Source organism: Aulonocara stuartgranti (genome assembly GCF_965226115.1).
Source record: "Aulonocara stuartgranti genome assembly, chromosome: 17".
Lineage (NCBI taxonomy): Eukaryota > Metazoa > Chordata > Actinopteri > Cichliformes > Cichlidae > Aulonocara > Aulonocara stuartgranti.
The window spans coordinates 5,054,322-5,078,244 of NC_138953.1; the positions used below are offsets into that span (position 1 = coordinate 5,054,322).

At 39.7% G+C, this 23,923-nt stretch overlaps 1 protein-coding gene across 2 annotated transcripts in view; it reads left to right on the forward strand.

The window, feature by feature from the left end:
* LOC309692828 (uncharacterized protein) overlaps positions 1 to 23,923 on the forward strand; it is a 38,618-nt gene that overhangs the window by 3,366 nt on the left and 11,329 nt on the right. The window contains exon 2 of one of the 2 annotated variants that reach the window (XM_082511649.1): positions 15,926 to 16,436. In XM_082511649.1, the coding sequence (XP_082367775.1) occupies positions 16,151 to 16,436 (286 nt within the window). In that variant the 5' untranslated portion in view covers positions 15,926 to 16,150. Of the gene's footprint in view, positions 1 to 15,737; positions 16,437 to 23,923 lie in introns of those variants that run through there. The other variant, XM_082511648.1, reaches the window with a different exon arrangement.

Sequence of the window (23,923 nt, forward strand, 5' to 3'; positions counted from 1 at the left end):
ATGCTGAAAAACCAACTGGTGGACCATCTCACCGCTAATTAGTTTAATTAGTAACATGACTGGGTTTCAGAAGTAACGGTAAAGGAGAAGGGTTCAGGGAATCCACAGAAATCTCTGTACACTCTTCAGTGCAAGAGAAAATTGTAGCATGCAAAGAAAATATACATATGTACACAAGATCCAGAAACAATGCTATCTTCTCTGGGCCTGAGCTCATTTTAGGATGAAGTGAAGATAGAAGTGAAGATTACGATTACATGAACACAGGTTTCCACCCAGATGTCTTTTTGATGTCAAAGACATTCTACACATTCGGCATCAGCACAGATTTGTGGTTTTTTTAAAAAAAGGTCAAGTGCTACACTAGTCCTTAACTAGTAAGCCACTTAAAGCAAGACATTTTATCAAAAACAAATGCAACACATAAGACTCCAGCATGTAGAATATCTTAAGTAGTAGCGAGGGAATGAGAAGATTAACAAAAGGTGAGGTTATCGCAGGATCAATGGGCAGGAAGCGCGGAGATATCTTGCCCTTGAAACACAAAGGTGTGGTCAAATACTGTTCACCTGCTGTAGATATTTGTTTTTAGGTCTGCCACTTCTTCCTTTGTCATCCATTTGTCCAGTTTCCCCAGATATCTTCAAGGACACGCTGCAAAACATGCTGAAATATGTCAGTAGTGCTTTGTGATTAACGTTTTTGGTGTAAAAATACTATTTTATGCCAGTGAAACTGTCATCTTTGGCATTTTTCATAGATTTTGCTAAAGATATGGGAACAAGTTGATTTCTGTGATAGGCTACAAGTAACAAGCAGCCCAAAGATATCATTTAAAATTGGTTCTCTGTTATGTGTATGGTTCATACCTTGGGTCGCATGCTTGAATGCTTGAATGTTTTGGTGTTTAGTGGTTTAACAAGAATTTTAAAAAAAATTCTTATGATAATGGTCAGATACAAGGACTGGACTGAAAGAAACTCCAAAGAAAATCTTTTAAAAGTTCAGAAAACTGGAAAACTATAGCTCAAGAGCACTTTAAACATTACAAAAAAGCCTGGAGGATATCAAGAAATGAGGGGTAGCTCAAGACTTTCGTATAGCACTGAAGAAGAAGTAGAAAAACACTGCTTCATAATCTCTAACAAGCATAGAGGTAGTGTTTAAGTGACACACCCGTGTCCAATGTTTAATGAGGGAGGCATCAGCTTTAAAAGTAAATTATATACACTTTAAAAAAAATGTAAAAAAGTTCTACATTTAAAACGTTGTGTTTGTACTGTTTTCAGCAAAATATAGGTTTCAATTCTTTGCCAATTGTCGCTTTGTGCTCTCTGATTTCCACCGTTGAACTGCATTAACCTCTGATTGCTACAAGATGGTGCTGTATACCTCCCCAAGGTATGTTTTTGGAGCATTTGGCATGGTTTGTTTTATAGATGGCACTCTTATAGATACACATCCACTGTAAAATAAAAGGTAAACAGAAATGGAATCTAGATTAAGGCTGAACATTTTAATTAATTTATTATTAGAAACAGTTGACATTATATTATGATAATCGAAACTGAGAGCCAAATCCACCTCAGTTCACATGAAATAGTTTGTAGTTTTCACTCAATTCTTTTAAAACGATAAACGTAGTTTTAAAGACATTTATATCAATTTGTGCTCCTATTCATTTTTTATAAATTAAAATGCCTCACTGTCATTAACTCTTCTTAAAACAGCAGCGTCTAATCACTTTTTGTACCAGTTATTACTGGACTCTTACTGCACCCTGCGGTGTAGATCAGACAGGAGTTCAGACACTCTACAGGACTCCAGTCCCCCAGCCTCTCGACGTGTCACTGCAAGTTCACATGTTTATCTGACTGCTTATTTTTAATCTGCCACTGTTACTTCCCTCCCAAATTAACGTCAACGCTGTGGGGAGTCACCCAAAGCTCAGATCTTCCCTTAAATCCTCATCCTACAGATTAGGAAGTGGTTAAGTGTTCCAATCCTGAGAACTAAATTGAGTGTCCAGGTGTGGAAACCAGAGAAGAATCAAAGTGGAAGTATTAACTTTTAACTTCTGATTACAGTGTACATTTAATCATTACATTACATTTAATCTCAGTGTTTTCTCCTCCCTCGTGTATCATGTTTGTCTTTCCCTTCTATTTTACACTCCTTTGGTCTTCAGATGCTGTGATGGTGCAGTTTCCCCCACAGAGATCAATGACTTCTCATCTCATGTGTCACAGTTACCTCAGTGATGGCAAAGCAGAATTTTCAGGCTACACTCCAGCTCTCAACAAGTCAATCAACCAGTGTGGGCAGTACATTTTCCCCCCATTAAATATTAATAAAAAATAACAAATAAAACTAAAAGCACTTCTGTTTAGTCCAAACAAATAAGCCCAATCTTGTGTCACACACGACAATACTTCAGTAACCACTCAAGGAACCTCTTGTGGGAACTTATTCCCCAGCTGGGCCACAGTTTCTGAACAGTCTATGATTTGAACCAGCAGCTTTGCCCTTCAAATCCCCTCTGTCGTGTTTGACTGCTTCCTTCCTCTGGGGTCAAATGTGGTTTGTCTCAGCAGGAACAGATGCTTCAAGATACAACTGGTTCTCATCAGAAAAAAAAAAAAAGAAACTAAAAAAAGAAACACATCATTAATGCCGTAAAAAGATGAATCCAATCAGGGCAGATCTTTTTTTAATCTACAGTTTCCCACTGTGCTGCAGTAAGACCCTGTAAGCTGTTTATCGCTGGGTATGATGATGTTGTGTCTGCGTTATATGCAGTGCAGATAGACTGAAAGTAATGAGGCAGCTTCATTTGGAAGCAGACAGGTCTAGAGCAATATATATATATATACAATATCATTCTTAATCATAACAAAATCAGTATAAAATATGAACGAAGCCTTTGGTGACATAGATCCACAATCTTGCAACAGTTGGCGACACCTGACTCCTAATCTTATTGCAAGAGTGTTTACAATCTGTCTAAGCTAGGAACCAAATAAAAGACACGAGTCAGGCAGTCTGAGCAATAAGACTTTTTTTCATCTTCAATTAGATTTAATGTCAAAGAAAAGGCACTGAGTAATACTTTAGAGAAGTGATGTCTAAAAAAAATGTTAAACATAAGGAACTGAAGAGCACAGAGGACAGGAATGCAAACAGACATCAGACAGGGAGACGGGACCATAAACAGACAGGGAACTAATAGGGAACGAATGAATAGGAAAACAAAAAGAAGGCAGGCGGTGAATCATAAAGGAGGCAACAACAAAAAACAAAACACACATGCAGGAAGTAAAAACACAATAAGATGCGTGAGCAAATTACTTGTCAAAATAAAACAGGAAGTAAGGAAAAGAGAGGGAATAACTCACACAAAAAAATATGAAGACAAGAAATGAGGGAGAGAAGTCAGAAGGAAACATACTAGGAAACTAGCATGGATTGAGAAAACAGCAGTCAAATATAGCAAACAAAGACCCTCTGTTTTCTATTCACGGCATCCCAGCTTCACTTTCCCATACCAATGGTGAAAGCACATAAGCATGCTGGCCAATATACAAAACTTTCAGTGCTGCAAAGGATGATTTTGGCTTCTTGAGGTCAGCTGAAAAAAATGTTCAGTATAGGAGCTGATAGCAGCTAAACTTTGAGAAAATAGTGCCTGCTTTTATATCCCTACATCAAATTTGTACCTGGATTTCATTTTTTGAAATGAAAACAGAAAATGAAAAAATCTGATCGGTCGGTCTGGTTTCAATGAAAATGGAAGAAAAACAGTCACAACAAAATGACATAACTGCAGGAAAACCTAAATGATAGTATAAGGTCAAATATAGTGTGTAAACAGTGTCTGTCACTTTCAGGAAGGTCCGCTTCCTTTCCGGGTGCTGCTTTATTGTAGGTTTTTATGAATACTCTGCAAATATTAAAATTTACTTCTCTCTTGAGATCTTTTAGCTCTAGTTTGGTCTCCACCTTCTTCCACCTTGGAAGAATTTGAGGCTCATTATCTGTTAAATCCTTTGATAAGACCACAAACACCACAAACAAGTTCCAAGACTCAGATTATCTGAGGTGACGCTAAGCTAAACTAAGCTAAGCTAAGGCAACCAGTGGTTATAGTTCTGTGGTTATACAGGGTGGGCCATTTATATGGATACACCGTAATAAAATGGGAATGGTTGGTGATATTAAAGTCCTGTTTGTGGCACGTTAGTATATGTGAGGGGGCAAACTCCTCAAGATGGGTGGTGACCATGGTGGCCATTTAGAAGTCGGCCATCTTGGATACAACTTTTGTTTTTTCAATAGGCAGAGGGCCATGTGACACATCAAACTTATTGGTAATGTCACAAGAAAAACAATGGTGTGCTTGGTTTCAATGTAACTTTATTCTTTCATGAGTTATTTACAAGTTTCTGACCGCTTATAAAATGTGTTCAATGTGCTGCCCATTGTGTGGAATTGTCAATGCAACCCTCTTCTCCCACTCTTGACACACTGATTGTCATGGTCCTGGGTCCTTTTGACCCAGGGTTTTGTGTTTTCTATTAGTGTGATTTTTGGTTCTGTTCTTCCTCTGTTTAGTGTTTACTCTGTTCTGCCCGTGTGTTCCTCTATCTAGTCCGCGTTTCTTAGTCTGTGTCCTTGCATGTGTAAGTTCCTGTTTTATTGTGAAGGTCTGCGTCTTAGTGTTTTCAGTTCGCCTCCCTAGTCTCGTCACGTTAATCCCTCCCAGCTGTGTCCCCCACCTGTGTGTAATCTCCCTGTGTTCTCTGTTGTTTAAGTTCTAGTTTTTCCCATTTTAGAGTATTTTCAGTTCTGTTTCTCGCCACCCCTGCTTTGTGTTGTACTCCACCCCTTTGGTTATTAAAGCTCGCTCACAACTACGCAGTCTGCATCTTGGGTCCGTTTATATTTTCACACGGCCTGCCTCGGCACCCCGTGACACTGATAGCAACACCGCAGGAGAAAGGCCAGCACAGGGATCCAGTATCCGTAGTTTCAGGTGCTGCACATCTCGTATCTTGACACCATAGACAATTGCCTTCAGATAACCCCAAAGATAAAAGTCTAAGGGGGTCAGATCGGGAGACCTTGGGGGCCATTCAACTGGCCCACAACAACCAATCCACTTTCCAGGAAACTGTTCATCTAGGAATGCTCGGACCTGGCACCCATAATGTGGTGCTGCACCATCTTGCTGGAAAAACTCAGGGAACGTGCCAGCTTCAGTGCATAAAGAGGGAAACACATCATCATGTAGTAATTTCAAATATCCAGTGGCCTTGAGGTTTCCATTGATGAAGAATGGACCCACTATCATTGTACCCCATATACCACACCAAACCATCACTTTTGTTGTTCCAACAGTCTTGGAGGGATCCATCCAATGTGGGTTAGTGTCAGACCAATAGTGGTGGTTTTGTTTGTTAACTTCACCATTCACATAAAAGTTTGCCTCATCACTGAACAAAATCTTCTGCGTGAACTGAGGGTCCTGTTCCAATTTTTGTTTTCATTGAGATCCTCCGAAGGGATGTTCGACTAATGTCAGTCTCCAGTGACATGCGGCGAGTGCTATGCTGTGGGCTCTTGCTGAATGAAGCTAGGACAGCCACTGATGTTTCTTCATTAGTGACAGTTTTCTTGCGTCCACATTTTGGCAAATCCAACACTGAACCAGCTTCACGAAACTTAGCAAGCAGTTTGCTAACTGTTTGCTAACTGTGTTCACCAGATATCAACACAATTTTGATCCGCTCACGTGTTAACCTCTTCGACATGTCAATGGCTGTGAACAAAGAGAAACTTGTAAATAACTCATGAAAGAATAAAGTTATGTTGAAACCAAGCACACCATTGTTTTTCTTGTGACATTACCAATAAGTTTGATGTGTCACATGGCCCTCTTCCTGTTGAAAAAAAAAATTGTATCCAAGATGGCCGACGTCTAAATGGCCACCACCCATCTTGAGGAGTTTGCCCCCTCACATATACTAATGTGCCACAAACAGGACTTTAATATCACCAACCATTCCCATGTTATTACGGTGTATCCATATAAATGGCCCACCCTGTAGTTTTGTGTAAGCACCCCTGACATTCAAAGCAGGCATTAATAATTTAAACCTTGGGTGCTAATTCAATTTCAACACTATATAGTAATTCGCCTCCTGTACTGTTGTCATGAACTGAGACATTAGCTATAGCCACCCTTAAAAACCTTTTTTTCTGCTTTTTAACCTGCTTTTGGAGAGTCCTACATTTGAAGAGCTTTAGCTTCATTTTTTAGCACTTTAAATGTAGATTTTAATCATTTTGAGTTTCTGCAATCTACAATGTGTTTGTTTTTGTACAAGCAGCTGGGTATACTAATCTGCTCCTTTCATTGGAAATAATGAGCTGAATGAATTCACTCGTGGGTGCTGCCAGCATACACTGTTTGAAAGTTAGAACTTTTTTGCAGTCTAATCTTTAACAGTATTATCAGAAGCTGTGACAATTAAGACAAACTTTACATATGAAGGCTTTAATATTAAGTTTAAAAAATACAAAAACCGTTAAAAAAAAGACTCAAACAAGAAACAGTGTTGCACATTAGATCTGAACGATTCGATTAACATGGAGTAATATGTGTAATTCAAACCACTAAGTCCTTTATTAAACAGAAAGAGTCAAGTCCAAATCTAACTGTTACTTTTGGTTCGAAATCTATTTTAATGCGTGGCCATAAAACCAAAACAATGAGCAAAAATGCTCTGCACTGTGGGAGAAAGCTGCAAAATTGGGTGGCTCTTAAGATGATGTCATAACATTCCCACATAAAGCTATTTGACATTTAAATTCAAAATAAAATATAAACTATCAGACGCTGACGTTTTTATAAATATATATATCCATGTGATGCAGTGACAGAATACATAAGAATGTATACAACTGCTTGAACATAATAGCTACAGACAGACAGAAATGAAAACACACAGAGAAACACGAAAACGTGAGTGTTCTGTTTCTCTATTATATAACAGTATTTAATGTGCTCTAAGATGTCGCATTAGGGATTAGGCTGATAGTGACTGTGCTGCAGATTGTCTCCGCCTCAGTGTATACGCACACAGACAGACTTCTAATGTTTAATATTCCTCATACTAACCACACTGTACATGCAGGCAGCTTTATTATTCATCAGAGCAAAATGAGGCTTCTCTCTCTGGTTGATAAGCTGGAGTTTTTATGTTGTGATGTTCCACGCTCTCCCAGACATCAAAACTTAAGACTGATGTTCGCAAAAACTGGGAAATCTGGTGTTAATATTCTAGCTTTTTAAGAAAAACAGCCAGTGCGAGGAGGATGAATGCTTTAAAATTAGTATGCTGCTTTTTAGCTATTTCTATAGCTACTTTTTGGTTTGTTTGTTTTTGATTTTGATTTTGATTTAAATAAAAACTGTGATCACAAAACTCTCCAAAATTAGTTATTATGTACTAAATCAGAGAGTCAAATGCTGCTGTTCTGTCAAATGCCCTTGGTGTTGCAACTTATATACATAAACTGTCCTTTTGCATCAGTGCTTTTAGTGCATCAGTACCAATATTAGATCATGGCAGATTATCTTCCTCTTTTGAGGTGTGATATAGTTCACAGTTGGTGATACGGTGGCAGCAGAGTAAAGTCAGCCAGTAAAGTGTGGTTCTTTTGGAAGCCTTGTGTTTTTTGCATGTTTTTATCTAAGTTTTTCCATTCATTTTCACTCACACATTGGTAAGATTTTAATGCAAGGAATTACTTCCTTAGATTGTTGTTTGATTATAATAGTATAACTGTGCATGTTTAAAAATGCCAAGTTGTTTTTTTGTAATCTTCTATATGTGACAACGTAGCAGCAAGATCCTACTGATGACTCTGCTCCAATTTACTGCTCTCACTACTGAGACATAGCCAGGTGATGCCAAGGGATAGCTTGTGTCATGAGACACAGCTTTGACAAAACACCAGCATTTGACGCCCTGGGAATGAGAAAGAGCTGGGTAGTAACAGTGTCCTACCCTGTGTTTTATGGCAGATGGAAAACAGTGTTAACTTGCAATACCTCCAGCCACTGTGTTGGAGTGTTAAATAGTTACTGACACTGGATTATTTTTGACATTATTATATTTGTATGAAGGCACATTAAACTTTGTCATCAAAAATCCTAAACTGATTATTGTCTTAGTCAGTAGGCGAATAGTAGTGATTTTATTCAACCGTATCAAAGGTGTCACTGAATCTTACTATACCGCTGAAAGAAGACATGTCAATAAACATGTTTGGCTTAAAAGTGTGAACATGTCGTGAACATCTGTCACCTCCCCTTGCTATCCATGTCTGTCGCTTCTTAACCCAGCTGACTTTCAGTTTCCTCTTTGTGCTTTTCTCCTCTTTTTAAAGCAATCCAGCTGATTGCATTCAACATCCAACCTCCTCACTCACAGTGTAACATGCTGAGTAAATGCTGATAGTCTGTTCAGGCTGTTGGCATGAGATATACAGTGCTGTGAAAAAGTATTTGCCCCCCTTCCTGATTTCTTAGTTTTTTGTATATATATCACACTTGTTTCAGATCGTCAAACACATTTTAATATTAACCAAACTAAAATAACCAAACAAGTGATTGATTGATTGATTGATTGATTGATTGATTGATTGATTGATTGATTGATTGATTGATTGATTGATTGATTGATTAGACAGCCTGGTGATTATTAGGTTTGGGTGTGGCTAGTACAATTGGACTCCTTTTACTCAAGCTGTGGTTAAGTTAAGTCGTGATTTAACATGGCAGTAAGTATTTTTTCACTTAGGGCCTGGCAGGTTTAAGCTTGTTTCCTGACATAAATTAGATAATTGTTTAAAAACTGCACATTGTATTTGTTTGGGTTATGAGTCACTTATATTAGAACATGTTTGATGTTCTGAAGCATTTAACTGTGAGCAAAACAAGAAATCAGGAGAGGGAATGCAGAGTACTAAAAAATACTTTCTCATTGCACTTATTATTGAATTTGTTAAGCATTAATGTGGTAATTATTTATAGATGTTCAAAAAACACAGCAAGGAGCACATTATACATAATCTGATCAAACTGTGCTTAAGTCAGTGAGAGTAGAAACCTGAGTGTGAACTTTTTAAACAAACCATACTTGTTTGGAAGGGTTTACATACTGCTTCACTGAATTTTGTCTTCTTTTTTGTTAAATAAATAATGAGCTGGCATGCTATGCAGTTTTGCTCGTAGTTTTATTCATGTAATTTTATGACTGGATGTTTTTCAAGTATTTTATTAGCCTGTTACTTAGCATATCAACATATCCTCATTGCACCAGTGCAGTTTATCAATGCATCTTGCAAGCTAGCAGAGGCTAGCTAGCATCCAGACGCGTTACTGTAATCCGATTACTTTTTTCAAGTAACGAGTAAAGTAAGGGATTACTATTGCAAAAACGGTAATTAGATTACCGTTACTTTCCCGTAGGAACGCTGCATTACTGCGTTACAAAAACCGTGATTTTTTTGCGAGAAGGTCTCATGACAGTGACGTAAGCAAGTGCGTCGTTTGTGACAACAGCTGTGTGCAGATCAACAATATCCAGTGCGGGAGAGAGTATGAGCGTGCAGCGTTTAAAGCGTGGAAGTACTGACCTTACTAAAAACATTAGCGTCCGTTGTGCGTGGGAAGGAAACTTCTTTTTAAAGCGAAAAACCCCCCTAAACTTCCAAGCAAGCACCGAGTGCGCAACGACGTAATGGGAAATTCACAGAGAAACTCGCGGATTCTTCAACTGACCGCTGCGGCACACCTGCACCAGGGTAAACCTCCGCCTACGCCACTCCTGCTTTACAGGTGAAAATAGAGCAAAAGGACCGCTAGTCTTTGACTTTATTTATTTTCTGCTGTGTTTTACTTGCATCTATTTGAAAGAGTGAGTGTAAACACAAAAAATTTTTTTGCTTTATGCATGAAGTGAAAAGATTAAAACTAATAAAACAAGTTTAAAAAAGAGACTTTTCCATTTGATTACATTTTGTATGATGGATTATGTAAAAAAAGTAGAATTGGGCTGAAAGATCTATCGCTTTATCACCTATTCAGGTTGTAAATCGTGTTTTTAAAAAGTAACTAAGTAATTAATTACTTTTGAAAATAAGTAATCAGTAAAGTAACGGGATTACTTTTTGGGGGAAGTAATCAGTAATTAGTTACTGATTACTTTTTTCAAGTAAGTTGACCAACACTGATACAGACAAAGGAACTTCTCAGTCCAAAAGGCCAACACGGTAGTGGCCAAAACGCTAATGTTGAAGCTTCAAAATATACAATCTAGGATCAGTGGGTGACTCCATCAGTTTTTTTTATTGTCTATGTTCTTAACTTGTAAAACTTAAGGGTTTTCCAGCTAGCAGTTAATTTTTGGTTCGGTGCTGAGCATGTGGTATATAGTGGGCTCCCAAGAGCTTTTCAAGCCTCAAAATTAGGTAAATGAAATGAGCTGTGTGTCTAAATACCACAACAGCCCCTTTTCCATTATTACCTACTTGAATCGACTCGCCATGGTTTGCCACGGTTTTCAGGGTTTATCATTAGGTCATAGTACCTGGTACTGTCATGGGTGTATACTAGAAGGGAAACTGGACGAGCAGCAAGGGATGATCACGGAAGCAGAAAGACAAAAAACCCGGTTAAAATAGTTAAATAAAAATAAATACACTTTATTTACAGCATAAAAATACCCTGACCAGGGAAGAGAATTTTTTTTAAAACATAAAACTCAGCACAATAAAAGTCCAAAAGGTCCTCAGTCAGTGAGCTAAAGTCCCAAGGGTCCCAATCAGGCTCTGCAACACTTCTTGGCCGTTAAGGGTCCGCCGAGTCCACCAGTGGGAGCCAGGCTGACAGCGTCCTCCGTCGTCTCCTCGCCATTCCACACCACCTTCCACCCGCGAGGGCAAAGCTCCAAACTCTGCCTGCCACTGCTCCGTGCCTTTAGTGTTTAGCTGCCATCAACTGGACCCTCTCTCTTCTCCTGCTGTCGCGCCCTTCCGCCAATTGCCACCCCACGGCTCTCACTGCCTTTGCCAGCTATGTTTCCCTTTTCCGACCAACAACAAGGGAGGCCTGATTGATTGCCGTCCTCTATGCCCTCCAGGTGTATCTAATTAGTTAGGGAAAGCAGGGGGGAGGAGTCTCTCCAGAAGAAGTCCCAATAAATACAGTAAAAGCATGCAAAAAAAGAAAAATACTCTTATCATCAAACACAACAAAGCATGCAACAACCAGTAAAGAAAAATCCTTCTGCCCTAGATGGCAGTACCAGGTACTAAGATAGTACCTGCTCAGCCAGAGTTCCTAGCAGGTACTAACATGTGACGTTCTCAGACTGCATGCCACAGACTGGCTGGTCAGTAGTTTCACTCGATTGTGAGAGCATCTCATTCAGGAAAATCAAAACCGCCTGGTATATCTTTGTCACGAAGTCCACTTTTGTTGTATCGTTCATTAATTACATCGTGGGATGCTAGGACGTTTCTATGACAATGACCACGCACATTAGGAGGTACTCAATTGTAATGGAAAACCAGTCGATCCGAGTAGCTAATATTGGAAAAGGGGCTTAAGGCGCTCCTTATAGCTAAGGGGAAACTACAATGAGAGCTCAGTGTCCCTTCCTATGAAAAACCTCTTTAATGTTACACATAAAGTATTTGTTTTTGCTTTTATTGACATTTATTTGAAAAGAGACCATGTACATTATTAACACAAATGCCCCCCATTGGATGCATTGTACCAGAGTTAGCTTAAAGCTAACTCTGCTTTAAGAGTTAGCTTAAAGCTAACTCTGCCATCCCTTGGTGGGTTACATGAAGATGATAACAAAAATGTCAAATCAAAAGTATATTGCTGACTACATTTTTAAAGTAGAAATTCACATATCACATATGATATAACATGCTGCTATTGAGAAGAATTTAAACATTCACTGTGTTTGAGTTTTCTGCCAGCATTTTAGTTCACACTTGCATTAGAGGTTAAAGCTCAAACCTGAAGCCACCTTTTCTCTGTTCTAGCCACATTTTGTGATTTATGCCAGCAGCACTTTTACCATAAAAACCTGGTCTTGTTCAGCTATAATTTGATGGCTTAAAATAAAACCTTGGATCAGTCCTTTGAAGCCATCCCTGTGTCCATTTTGGCAAAGCTGTAGCTGTAAATAATGTAGTTTGCAGCAGCGGAGTCTAGTGAGCCCCCATTTACTGGCCGAACATTTGATAGATGGCAGTTTTCGCAGGCTAAAAGGGCCAGATCACTCCATCGTTCTTTCTTTTTCAATCTCTTGCCGTCTTTCTCTCTCCCACTGCTTTCCTCCTCGCTCTCATGTCATCGCTCACTCTGTCCGCTCCTCTCTTGCTTTTTGATCCTCTCAGACTCTACCTCCTTTCCTTGCTCTACACATCTTGTTCTCTCTCTGTCTCATTCTCCTATTTTTGGTCCCAGCTGCATCAATAATTCATATCTTTGCATGGACTTTCTGACTTGAGAGCTATCAACAAGAGCTATCAGGGTCATCATGTTACACCTGTGACATACGCTGTCCCACATGAGGATGCATGCACACACACACACACACACACACACACACACACACACACACACACACACAGTTAAACACAAATGGACGATAGTGCACACATTTAGTGACGCAAGAGAAGGCAGTCAGGTACTCAAGTCACGTTTTTGATCACATGAATGCAGCAAAAAAGATAATCAGAAACAGTGATGATAAATTAATGAGCAGAGAAACTCAGTTTTGGACTAAGGCATCAAACTCACCTCACAGGCTTCAGTGTCTTATTGAAATAAAGCCCTGTGCACTGTGTCACCAAAACACATCCTCCTTGTTGTGATTTGAACATGCCTGATGCTCACTGTTCATTTCTGTGAAAGAGTCAACAACTGGTGAGTTATTGGGGAACGGTGACATATTGTAAGATAGTCACAGGCTGACCTGGGAGTATAATGCCAAACAAGTGTGTACTTTCTCAAACTTTGCTTGAAGATAGCAAGACACAGTGCATGCTAGATAATTTCTTACACTGCTGTCACCAAAGCTTCAAATCTGCCTCACGGGGTAATCTAGGGCTACTATTTTTGGATTGACAGACAGTTTTCACGGCTGGATGCTGGGCTGAGTTCCTGACTTCAGTGAACACAAGAAAAGGCTTATCTTATCTTGCAAGGCTACAAACATGTGATAAAATGTCTCTTTAATATTTTGAATAAAATCCATCAAATAGGGTGCAAATCAGCCTGCTAGACTTGCTGTTTGACATGAAGGTGCAAAATTTAGAAGGTGTGCATTCTTAATAATGGATTGGATTTATATAGCACTTTTCAAGGCACCCAAAGCGCTTTACAATGCCACTATTCATTCACTCACTGGTGGAGGCAAGCTACGGTTGTAGCCACAGCTGCCCTGGGGCAGACTGACAGAAGCGAGGCTGCCATATCGCGCCCCTCTGGCCAACACCAGTAGGCAAGTAGGGTAAAGTGTCTTGCCCAAGGACACAACGACCAGGACAGAGAGCCCGGGGATCGAACCGGCGACCTTCCGGTTACAGACACGCTTCCCAACCCCCTGAGCCACGGTCGCCTTCTTAGATCTACTCATCTCTCCCTTTTCTGCTGTAGGTTTGCTGACACATTCATGTGTGTCTCTCCAGCATAAGCCAGCTAACCATAGCAGCTCCCCTTCCTGTCAGGAGCCCTCTTTAATCTGAATTGACATTATGAGACCTTTGCTGAACAAAAAGCTGGACCTCACTTCAAATCTTCGTATAGCTAATCTCACCTTCTGATTTGACCATCTGTCTCTTAAAACTGTTTTAAGGTGATGAAACTGTCAGAAACTGTCACGGCCTGGGGGTTCAGCTGGTCGCTGATCAGCTGTCTCCCCCTCTTTTTCTCTAGTCCTCTCTCTCTCTCTCTTCTCCGCTTTCTCGCCAGGGCTGAACTCATTATGGGTTCACGCCCTTGGCCCACGGCCTCGGAGGAAGAAACACCTGTGCCTTATCAGTGTGGTATTTAAGAGGGGAAGCAATGGCTGTTCTTCGCTGGATCGTTGCGAGAATCGCGTCAGTGAAAGTCGAGCGCCCCAGCAAGTATTTTCCCATGCAGTGTATGTGTTCAGCATTTAACAAGCGTCTCTTTGTGTACAGATTCCCTGGACTGTTCCCCGGGTGTGCGAGTGGATTCGTGTCTGGATTGTGTGGAGTGAGACGAGTGTGTTCCCCTGGATTTTCCCCGGAGCCCTGCCCCCCTCACCTTTTGTACATAGCACTGCCTCATATCTGTGTATATACTCTCTTTGGACATTGTTCTGCAATAAATTTCCTTGTGTGCATCATCCCCGGAGTCCAGCGCGTGAGTCCACCCCGTACGTCGTGACAGAATCACAACAATGGGGAAAAAAGAAATTCAAATTAAATTCAAAGTGCAAAGAGAAAATTTGAAACAGAAAACAAACTCAGTTCTCCTGTGTTTAAGATGTTTTGTCAGCCCGTACATCCACCCCAACCTCCTCCCTAAGCAGACTTTGTGGTTCTATAACCCCTAGTTTTTCCTTCTCCCAGTTTCTATAGGCACTAATAAATCTAACAGTTGGTCCAGTGAACCCAGGATTAATATTATTGAAGGACAAGGTAAGAAGAAAAGGTGGCCAAACTTAAAATTGCCAATGCGGCAGATTTACCAAGCAAAGAAATTGCATAAAATTGCAGCAAAATAGTGTGTTAGCACAATCACCAAATAGTACTTATAGGTTTGCTTAGTTTTACAGGGGATTTACAAAAGTTGTGCTCTTTTCCAAACACAGGTGCAATCAGTTCATTTCAACATCAAGTGCAAAAAATAAGAATTGCTTTTTTTCTGTGGTAAAGATTGGTGCAATCAGCAGCAAACTGCGTGTCGCAAACATTAGTAAATCTTTTTGCGGGCTTCATTTAAATATTCTCCTCCCTGCAGTTTTGTGCTGTCACTTCATTCTCTTCGTAAATACCCACAGTATTTTTTTACACCAAACACCATCGGTGCAACGTGTTGGTAAATCTGTCCCGTAGTCAGTCAAGTAGTCTGCTAACACCTGCTGTGCAGAGATACTGGTAGACTTGACCTGAGGTGTCAGCCATTCTATGTTGGGCCATGAGCTAAATCAAGTATTTGTTCTCTGTGCCACTTGGTGTGTTTCACTGCCTATGTAGTCGATATGTTTGAGTTTGTTGCAGGACCTTGTGTTTTATGCAGTCAGACTTTCTAACCACATACTGTATGGGATAAAAGTTCCAGGCTTTCCATTCTTTTTTTCTGCCAAAAGCTCTGGAAGCTTTAACTTCTCTTAGCATGGTGTAGTCTAATCTCCAGCTTGCAATCTCCTAGCTGGCTGTCATCGAGTAGCGAATAATCATCAGTCTGAATCGTTTAATGTAAACACCAATATTCAATGCTCCATGCATGCAACCTGCAAGAGGGTGAGAGGGGCAGAGAGGGAAAGAGCAGCCACCAGGAATATCAGGACTTAAGGCTGCATGAGTTACAGCTCAGCACGGCTCAGCGAGTGAGTTACTGTTATGCAAGAGCTCAGTCAGCCCAGCTGGAGATCAGGGAGAGAGAGAGAGAGAGAGCAGCAGCAGTCCGAGTGAGAGCACAAGCAAGTAAGCCGAGAGACGGCGAAGAGCAGGCTGGAGAGAAAACAGCAGCAAGTGAGCAGAGAGCAGGCAGATTACAGCTGGATCTACTACACATGCATACACGAACACACTTATATACACGCTGTCACGATCCTTTCTTCTGTCTCATGCCTCTATGCAGAGCAGCAGCATCATGAGAGGACACACAGAGGGAGTTTACCTCTCTTCACCAAGGGAGTAAGGAAAAGAAGAGAGGAGAGGAGAAGACTGAAGAAAGCAAGACAGAGAAAAAAGGAAAGAAAGAAGAAAACTTTCCTCTACAGGATCTTTCCTCCACGTTTTGAGACTTACCATGAGGCTCTGAATTCTCTTCCTCTCTCATAGCTCTTCTTCAGTAGCTGAACCCATGTCTCTAAAAGTGGCAGCCACCAGTAAAAGTGCCAGCACCCACCTCTTGATGCTGCTGTGCCCCCTGCTCTGTGCTCTGGTCCCTGCTGGAGGCTCCACACTGAGCCCCGAGGACTCGCGGAGCACTGCTGCCACGTTGCTGCCAGAGGACTTGACCGGCACAACAATACAACTCCAGCCAGACCTGCAGACTGAAGCCCAGACACCAACAGAGGCACAGACAGAAGCACAGACAGAGGCTCTGACAGATATGCAGACCCAGGGTGTCACCAGCAATTATACAGGTTGGTCTAATGCCTTACTTTTACTTTTACTTTTACTGTTTTCACTGCTTCAATATTTCAGTGTTCATGAGGGGCAAATGGTCATTCTTGCTTATTAGCAAAACATTTTGAGGAGGATGACTGAGTGCCAAAGCTGAATCTATGGAAAGACTGAAATCCCACACTGAATAAAACATTCATACAAATAAGACAAGCAGCAACAACAAACAGTGTATTAAAAAGTCAATTTAGTCTTTTTTTAAAGTCTAACCCTTTACACATAATCCAGGAAAATTGCAAAAACTGTGAAAAAAGGACCACAATAACAACATAACACAGTATGCATAAAAATCCAGGTAAATGGGGTATTTACAAAAACACTACAAAAAGATTTTTGCATATCTACCTCCTCTCCAGTCAACCTCACTATGGTTTTATCTGGTTCCTTACCTGAACTCAACCTAAGCACAAAAACCACAACAACAGCAACAAAAATTCTCTAAGATCATTTTATTTAAGCAACACTGCATTTTATCTACAAAAGTGTCTTTGAAAGTACCTAAAAGTCCAGTGGACTTGTGTTTTATGCAGTGCTTTACTTGTGTTTTATCCTTTGCTTAAAGCTGGTTTGAAATTTTCAGCTTGAGCACCCATAGAAAAAAAGCAACTTACTCGCTCTGAAAGCTTCCACTTTGTCTTTCAGTTCACTCACAAGAAAGATGTAAAAAAACAGAAAGAAACCAAAACAAAATAGAACAGGCATGTTATCACTCTGGCTGTTATAGTGGATGAGTGTGCCTCTCAGTCATTTGGACTGTTTATGAAGGCCTGCCTTTACTTTTGATTTATAGTAAATCCTTCTGTTTGCAGTTAAGTAAGCTTGCAGTTTTGTAATCGTGCGAACATTTGGCAGCACAAGTACATGCAAGGACACACGTGTAAAAGGAGCAAGACCCCCGTACAGAACAGAGCAGGCTTCAGTCACAAGAAATCTGACAATAAGTCAGATAAACAATACATAAGCTGTGAAAGATGCGGCTTGCAGATTTGCAGCAAATGTTGGCAGGATAAAACAGCCTAAACCTCTCATGTCTAAATTATCATCAGTGACAACTGTAACCAATCAGGATAAGTTGTTCTCCCCAGTTAAGAAAATAATCATTGTCACATACATCAAAAACTACTGTTTCTTTCAATGAAAGTCTGTTATTGCTTTCTCCAAAACGTAGAACGGGTTAGGGTTAACAGCTATGATGGCTTAAGTCTCAGAGGATTACCACAGCCACTATGAGATTTGTTAATTGGATGCGTGGTAGTGTACCAGCTGAGCCATTAGCAGTTGTGGGCTGACATTAAGATTGGCAGATCTGCCCGGATTGTTTGGGGTGGACTTTGTGGCCTGCTGCAACTAACAGTGTGCTCAGTTTGATTATTAGCATGAGCTGGTATACAATAAGCAGATAGTACCCTCTTGTTTTGTGCAGCAAGCTGAAACTATTGTGTTTTTAGGGTCTAGTAGGTGCTTCCAAAACACGAGGCGTTTTGAGTGACACAATTTATATATAAGTCATTTAAATGCAATCCAGTTAGCCACGTAAATGGCAGCTCTAACGTTAGCGCTCACATTTACCAAATAAAAGACAGAAAAATGAACCAGCAGTAAAAACCTGACTTTATTAAACCTATGTGTAACAGAGGAAATACAATGTGATTTTGACTTGGCAGACCTAAATATAAAAATGTATAACAGTCATTTTTTTCAACTTGTTAGGCATCCATCACACTATGGAGCAATTTAGAGAGAAAAAACAAACAAGCTCAAACAGCATTAGAAGGAAATAAAAGGCTACAGCAAGAGATGCTGTTGGATTACATCACTGCAGAGCTCATATGAGCAACGTGGAAAGCAAACAGAGAAAAAAAATGGTAGCTTCCATGGGATCCCTGAAATGTTTGGTGTGAAACAACTTTAATATTATCAGTAAACGCAAATCCGTAAATGTAAGCAACAACTCTGTCATGCAAAGAGGAAACAAAGCCATTCAAAAAATAAATGCTGCTGTCTCCTGTCAGCTTTATATACAGTACTACAGTCTTATGAGATAAGTGGAAAAGTTTCATGTCCTGTGATTCTACTTGGAACTCATGGATGCCACAGCTTCTGTGGTAAAAAGGAGGTGAGGTCTAATAGTGCACCGAGCATGAGCAACACACATCTGCGAAGGCACTATCAATGAGTAGCAGACAATATGTTGCCATCCATTTTCAGGAAAAGGCTTGCCTATTTGAGCAAGATAATATCAAACCATAGTATGCACGTATTCCAAAAATATTATTTTAAATAAAAGAAAAAAAAACACAAAATACCAAGTTTCAACATTTCATATACGATGTAGTTGGATTATGATTTGGCAGACAGCTACACTTGCAGCATGTTTAAGTACAAACTGAGGGTTTCCATGTCTGGCTCTCTGATGCCTCTTTGGCAGCGGTCCCCAACCTTTTTTGCGCCACGGACCGGTTTATGCCCGACAATATTTTCTTTAAGGTGTCGCGGATAAATACAGCAAAATAAAACTAGTACCGGTACCGAAAAAAAGAAGATTTATTCATAACACATGTGAAAAGACCCAGGAAAACCGATAAAAACGATAACAAAATAACGCTAAAAACCCTGAAAACCATACATTACACACCCGAGCCTCAACTCTCGCGGCCCGGTACAGAAGTGTAAGTGGGTGCTGTGTGAGGCGGCAGGTGATGCAGTTAAAGAAAGTTCATTATGTCCACGCTGGAGCAGCTCAGCCTGAAGAGAAAGCTGCAGCGCCACTCGCATGATTTCATCTCTACTGGAGCATGAGCTGCCTTTATCTTTTCCTCCTCTCCCACTGCCCATCTAGGCTATTCCTCTTTGCTTTTCTGTCTATAAGTCTCTCCGTTTCACCAATCCCTGTCTCCTCTGTTTCTCAGTTAATTGCTTTTTTTTTATCCTCTGTCACTTGGTTTCTTTCTTCATCTCATCTCATTTCCCTTCTTTATTCTATTATCATTTGTATTTTTTCTTTTACTTTTTCCCACTGTCTCTCTCTCTTTTTGGTTTTCCACCATTTATTCTTACGTCCTCGCCCACCCTCCTCTCAGTCACACTGCCCATATCCTCACGTGTACACACAAACAGCCTACAGCAGATGACAAAATGCAAAGCTCACGTGGCTAATACACACATAATTCACTTTCTCTCTCTCACACACACACACACACACACACTAGAAATGGACACACTCAGCCCAAACGACAGCAATCTTCTTAAAGGTTTAGAGAATAAACAACACAGTTGCTCATTTCACAACTGCAGCAATCTGTCTGACCAAGCAGGAATAAGCACTTCATGCTTTAATAACACACACACACACATACAGGTAATCAGCTGGCCTGCCACACTGCACCACATGGAGGGTTTTCACTTGACCAGAGGTTTTATGCAAGAGAGTGCCCAAAAATTTTAAATCCTAAACGTGTGATTAATGTTAACTCTCCTAAAAGCAACATGTGAGTGGTAGCTATGTTTATGAAAAAATCAAATCCTAATCAGCTAGCTTTAAGAGATAAAAGCTGCTCTCCAGATTCTGTTTACTTACCCCCATCACTTTAAAGCTGTTTGATTTTTTACTTTAGGACCAGATTACAGCAGCAATGCAGTGTTTATGTTTAGTCATTATAGGTGTTTTAGTTTTGGCTTTGTAAGTATAAAGCCACTGTCAGGTGACAAAAATTAATTCAGTTAAATATAGGAGATGCAGAGCACTTTGATTCAGCAGCCAAATTAAAGGCAATGAACAAAGTCAAATAATAAAGTAAAAAGTAAAAAAAAATGTCTAGCATGATAAAGCATATAGTCGGTTCACCATGTGGATGTCACCCATTTCCTCTCCAAAGCGTGGTAGACAGCATGCAGAAGTTCCAGTACCAGTAGGGGGAGAAAATTTATTTAAAGCCAAAAAGTCATCCTTCTACTCCAGCTAGGCAGCTAACATGTAAAGTCTGTTTAAACACTTTCCCATAATTCTTTTCATGTAGGCTTGAAATGAAATATCTCCCTCTGCTGTTACTGCAACTTATCACACGTGGCCATTCGGCTAATATCACCCATTAGTCCTTGATATTTAGCTAACCATTTGTTCATTGCTTTTAACAAGTAATTCAGCCATCTGTAAATCTATTTCTCTAACCTAATTCTGCAGTTTTTACATTACATTTGGCTAACTAAATGTAACACATTTAGCTAACTCAATTTACTTTTCAGTAAACTGATCTATTTGTCCATTGCTTTTAGCTTGTTTAGGCAAGTGTTTCCCAACCACTGAGGCACGGCACATAGGTGTGCCATGAGAAATTATCAGGTATGCTGTGGAAGATTATCTAACCAACGATCAGCGTAACAGGCAGAACAACATTTTCTTCCACTGAAGGGCAGTACAACTACCTGCCCTAATTAAATGGGTTGCCGACTGCCAGTAAAACAGAAGGAGAGGAAGAACAAATCACATGATGTGAGCCGATGCAGCGTGTATTAGCAATAGATAAATATTTGAAAAGAAAAAGTAGTCAGTCTGACCTGGGTCCTGGAGAAAATTCTGACCCAAATGAAGGCCCTAGCATTAGTAGTGGTTAGAAGAACGCAAAAAAGGTATACTGGGGACAAACTAAGCCAATTCCCCTACGCCTGGTGTGTGGGGGGAAATGGTGAAAATGGTTTTTGTGACATTTCTGTTTGGTGGTGTGCTGTGTGATTTTTCTAAGGTGAAATATGTGCCGTGGCTCCAAACGGTTGGAAAAACTGGTTTGGACCGTTTAACATTCACTTTGAGCAGTTTCATTGAGCCTTTAATGCATTATTTACAGCTGTTTCCACCACTTTTCAATTACTTTTGAGCTGTTACGATCAGCTAACAGCTTTAACCATTCAACACTACATGACTATAAACTAACCAGCCATGTCAGGAACTCTTTTATTTATTTACTGCCTTTAAGCATGTAGACATGTTCAAGTAATCATGCTGAATTTCAAACTGAGTATCAGAATGGAGAAGAAGGTGATTTAAGTGACTTTGAATTGGTGATTGCTGGAGCCAGACGGTGTGAATATTCGAGAAACTGCTGACATACAACCACCTCTAGGGTTTACAGACAACGGTTGAAAACATTTTCCAGTAAGCAGGCAGTTCTCTGGGTGAAAATCCCTCATAACAACCAAGAGCATCTCTGAATGCGTAACCTATCAAAACTGAAGCAGATTAGCAGCAGCAGCAGAAGACCACACTGGGTGTCCATCCTCTAATGACCACAGTGTACCCATCTTCTTATGGCTGCTTCCAGCAGGATGTCCCAAAGATCAAACCACATCAGTTCACTGTACTGTAATAATATGCTTTAAAAAATCTGCATCTATTATAAGCAAGGTCAATTCTTTTATTTATTTATAGCTATTAAAGACAAGATTTAGTGTCTGAAAACACAACTGAGATGTCCTGTTAGCAGAATTCACAGTGTTAATATCGATGAGGCTGGCGAAGCAGGTGTCTTAAAGTTTAGTTCAAAGATCCTTGGAGTGTCGGGTAAAACAGAGCTTTCAGACTGAATCGATAGAAGCTGCGATTCATTATGCAGCTCATCCAGGAATCCTTACCACTGCCTGGAAGTAAATTGATCTCTATTGATCAAGTGATTCTTCTTTTACATCTGACTATGTTTACATTTCTCTTCTTTTTCCTCTCTTCTTGTGAAATGTTTCAAATAATGCACGTTTATTAGTTTTTACTCATACTATTAAATTATCGATGGATTTTTATCTCAGATCGAATCAGATCAGAATCAAAATCAGATCATTATGATTCACAGCCTTCATTTCACCTACCATCCAAAACGTTCCATGCAGTATCTTTCACACAGAACTTACATTGTACATAATGTTCCTTGCATGAAAGGAGACATTTAGTCATAAACTACACAAGATTCATCCTGGAACTGAATGAATGATTAAAATATTAGGATTCATGAAGCGACCAGGAAGGTGCAAATTATGAAGCTAAAACATGCAATATGTGGTTTCCTTGCTGATGCTGAAGGTAAAAAAAAAAAAACAATCAAAAAAGGATTAAGACAAATTTTTAGGGGAATAAGATTCATCAAATATTGTATGAGGATTTGAAGCCTAAATGTTAAACTGACCAGTAGACTGACATTGGCAGCTCTACACCCCTTCAGATTAGCATACAGATAGAAACAATAGACCTGAATAAAGTTAGAAACCAGTTGTCTTAGGGTTGGAAATTTTGGAAAGTAGGAACTTGAAACGAACTGAACACTGCACACTTAGATATCAGCATAAAAAGAAATCATTGGTAGAAATACTTTGTTTTGTACGACTTTTCTCAGGTTTATATAGCTTTAAATATGTGGTCAATAGCAGACTGAGCTGGAGATGGAGTGAGAAGCTGCAGCAGTGCATGTTGATGTCCAGATCGACTTCCTGCGGAGGAACTGGCAGACTCCTGATAAGCAGCAGTTATTTCAGCTTTAGAAAAGCTGTAAGCCTCAAAGTTAACATAACCTATTAACCGCGACAGAGTGTAAGAGTTAATGTTAATCCCTAAATTAGGCCTATATCTGTTACTTGGCAGACCTTTGGGCTATTTAATCTAAACAAGCCAAAATTGACAGCGAATCCTTTTTAGACTGTCTGGGATATTGCTTATTTTCCCTCTAAAGACATTTCTGTCCAAAAAATCTTTATTAAAAAATCTACAATTGTTTGACTGAATGAGACAACATATGTATGTATATATATCTATATATATATATATAGATATATATATAGATAGATAGATAATATTTTTAGTGTGTTTTTAATGAAGTTAATCAAGTTAAATACTCTAAAGCGAATCAACTTTGCGAATAAGAACAATAAAGTTCAATTTTAGACACATTATCTACTTAAGTGTTGCTTGTAAGCTGCTTTTATTCACTCTGAGTTGCTTTAAATAAAAAGGTCAGCCAAAAACGTAAACGTAAAATGTTTTAATGCTTTTAATCTGATTACCTTCTTGGCAGAGCCTATTACCTTTGCCTATTCCAGGTTACATCTAGTGCAAGAAATCCTGTTACTGACACGCTGACACACGCGGATAAAGATGCATTCATTGGTAGCAGATAGAGTCCAGTGTATTTTAACATGAGTTACTTCTGTCCACTTGTATATAAAAAAATTTTCTCCACCAGCTAAAAATAACATACGTTTCTCCCATTAGCACACCATTTTAATCTTCTTCCCTTATGTATAATACTGTTGCATGTTTTTAGTCTTACTAACCATTCAAAGCACATTTTTTCCATATGCCATTTAATTGAATACACTTTACTCAGTTTATCTACCTTTAGCTAGCCCATCTGTGGTTAGTCTAGAAACACTAATCTCATGTTTTTGAGTGGAACTCACACAGGCACAGGAA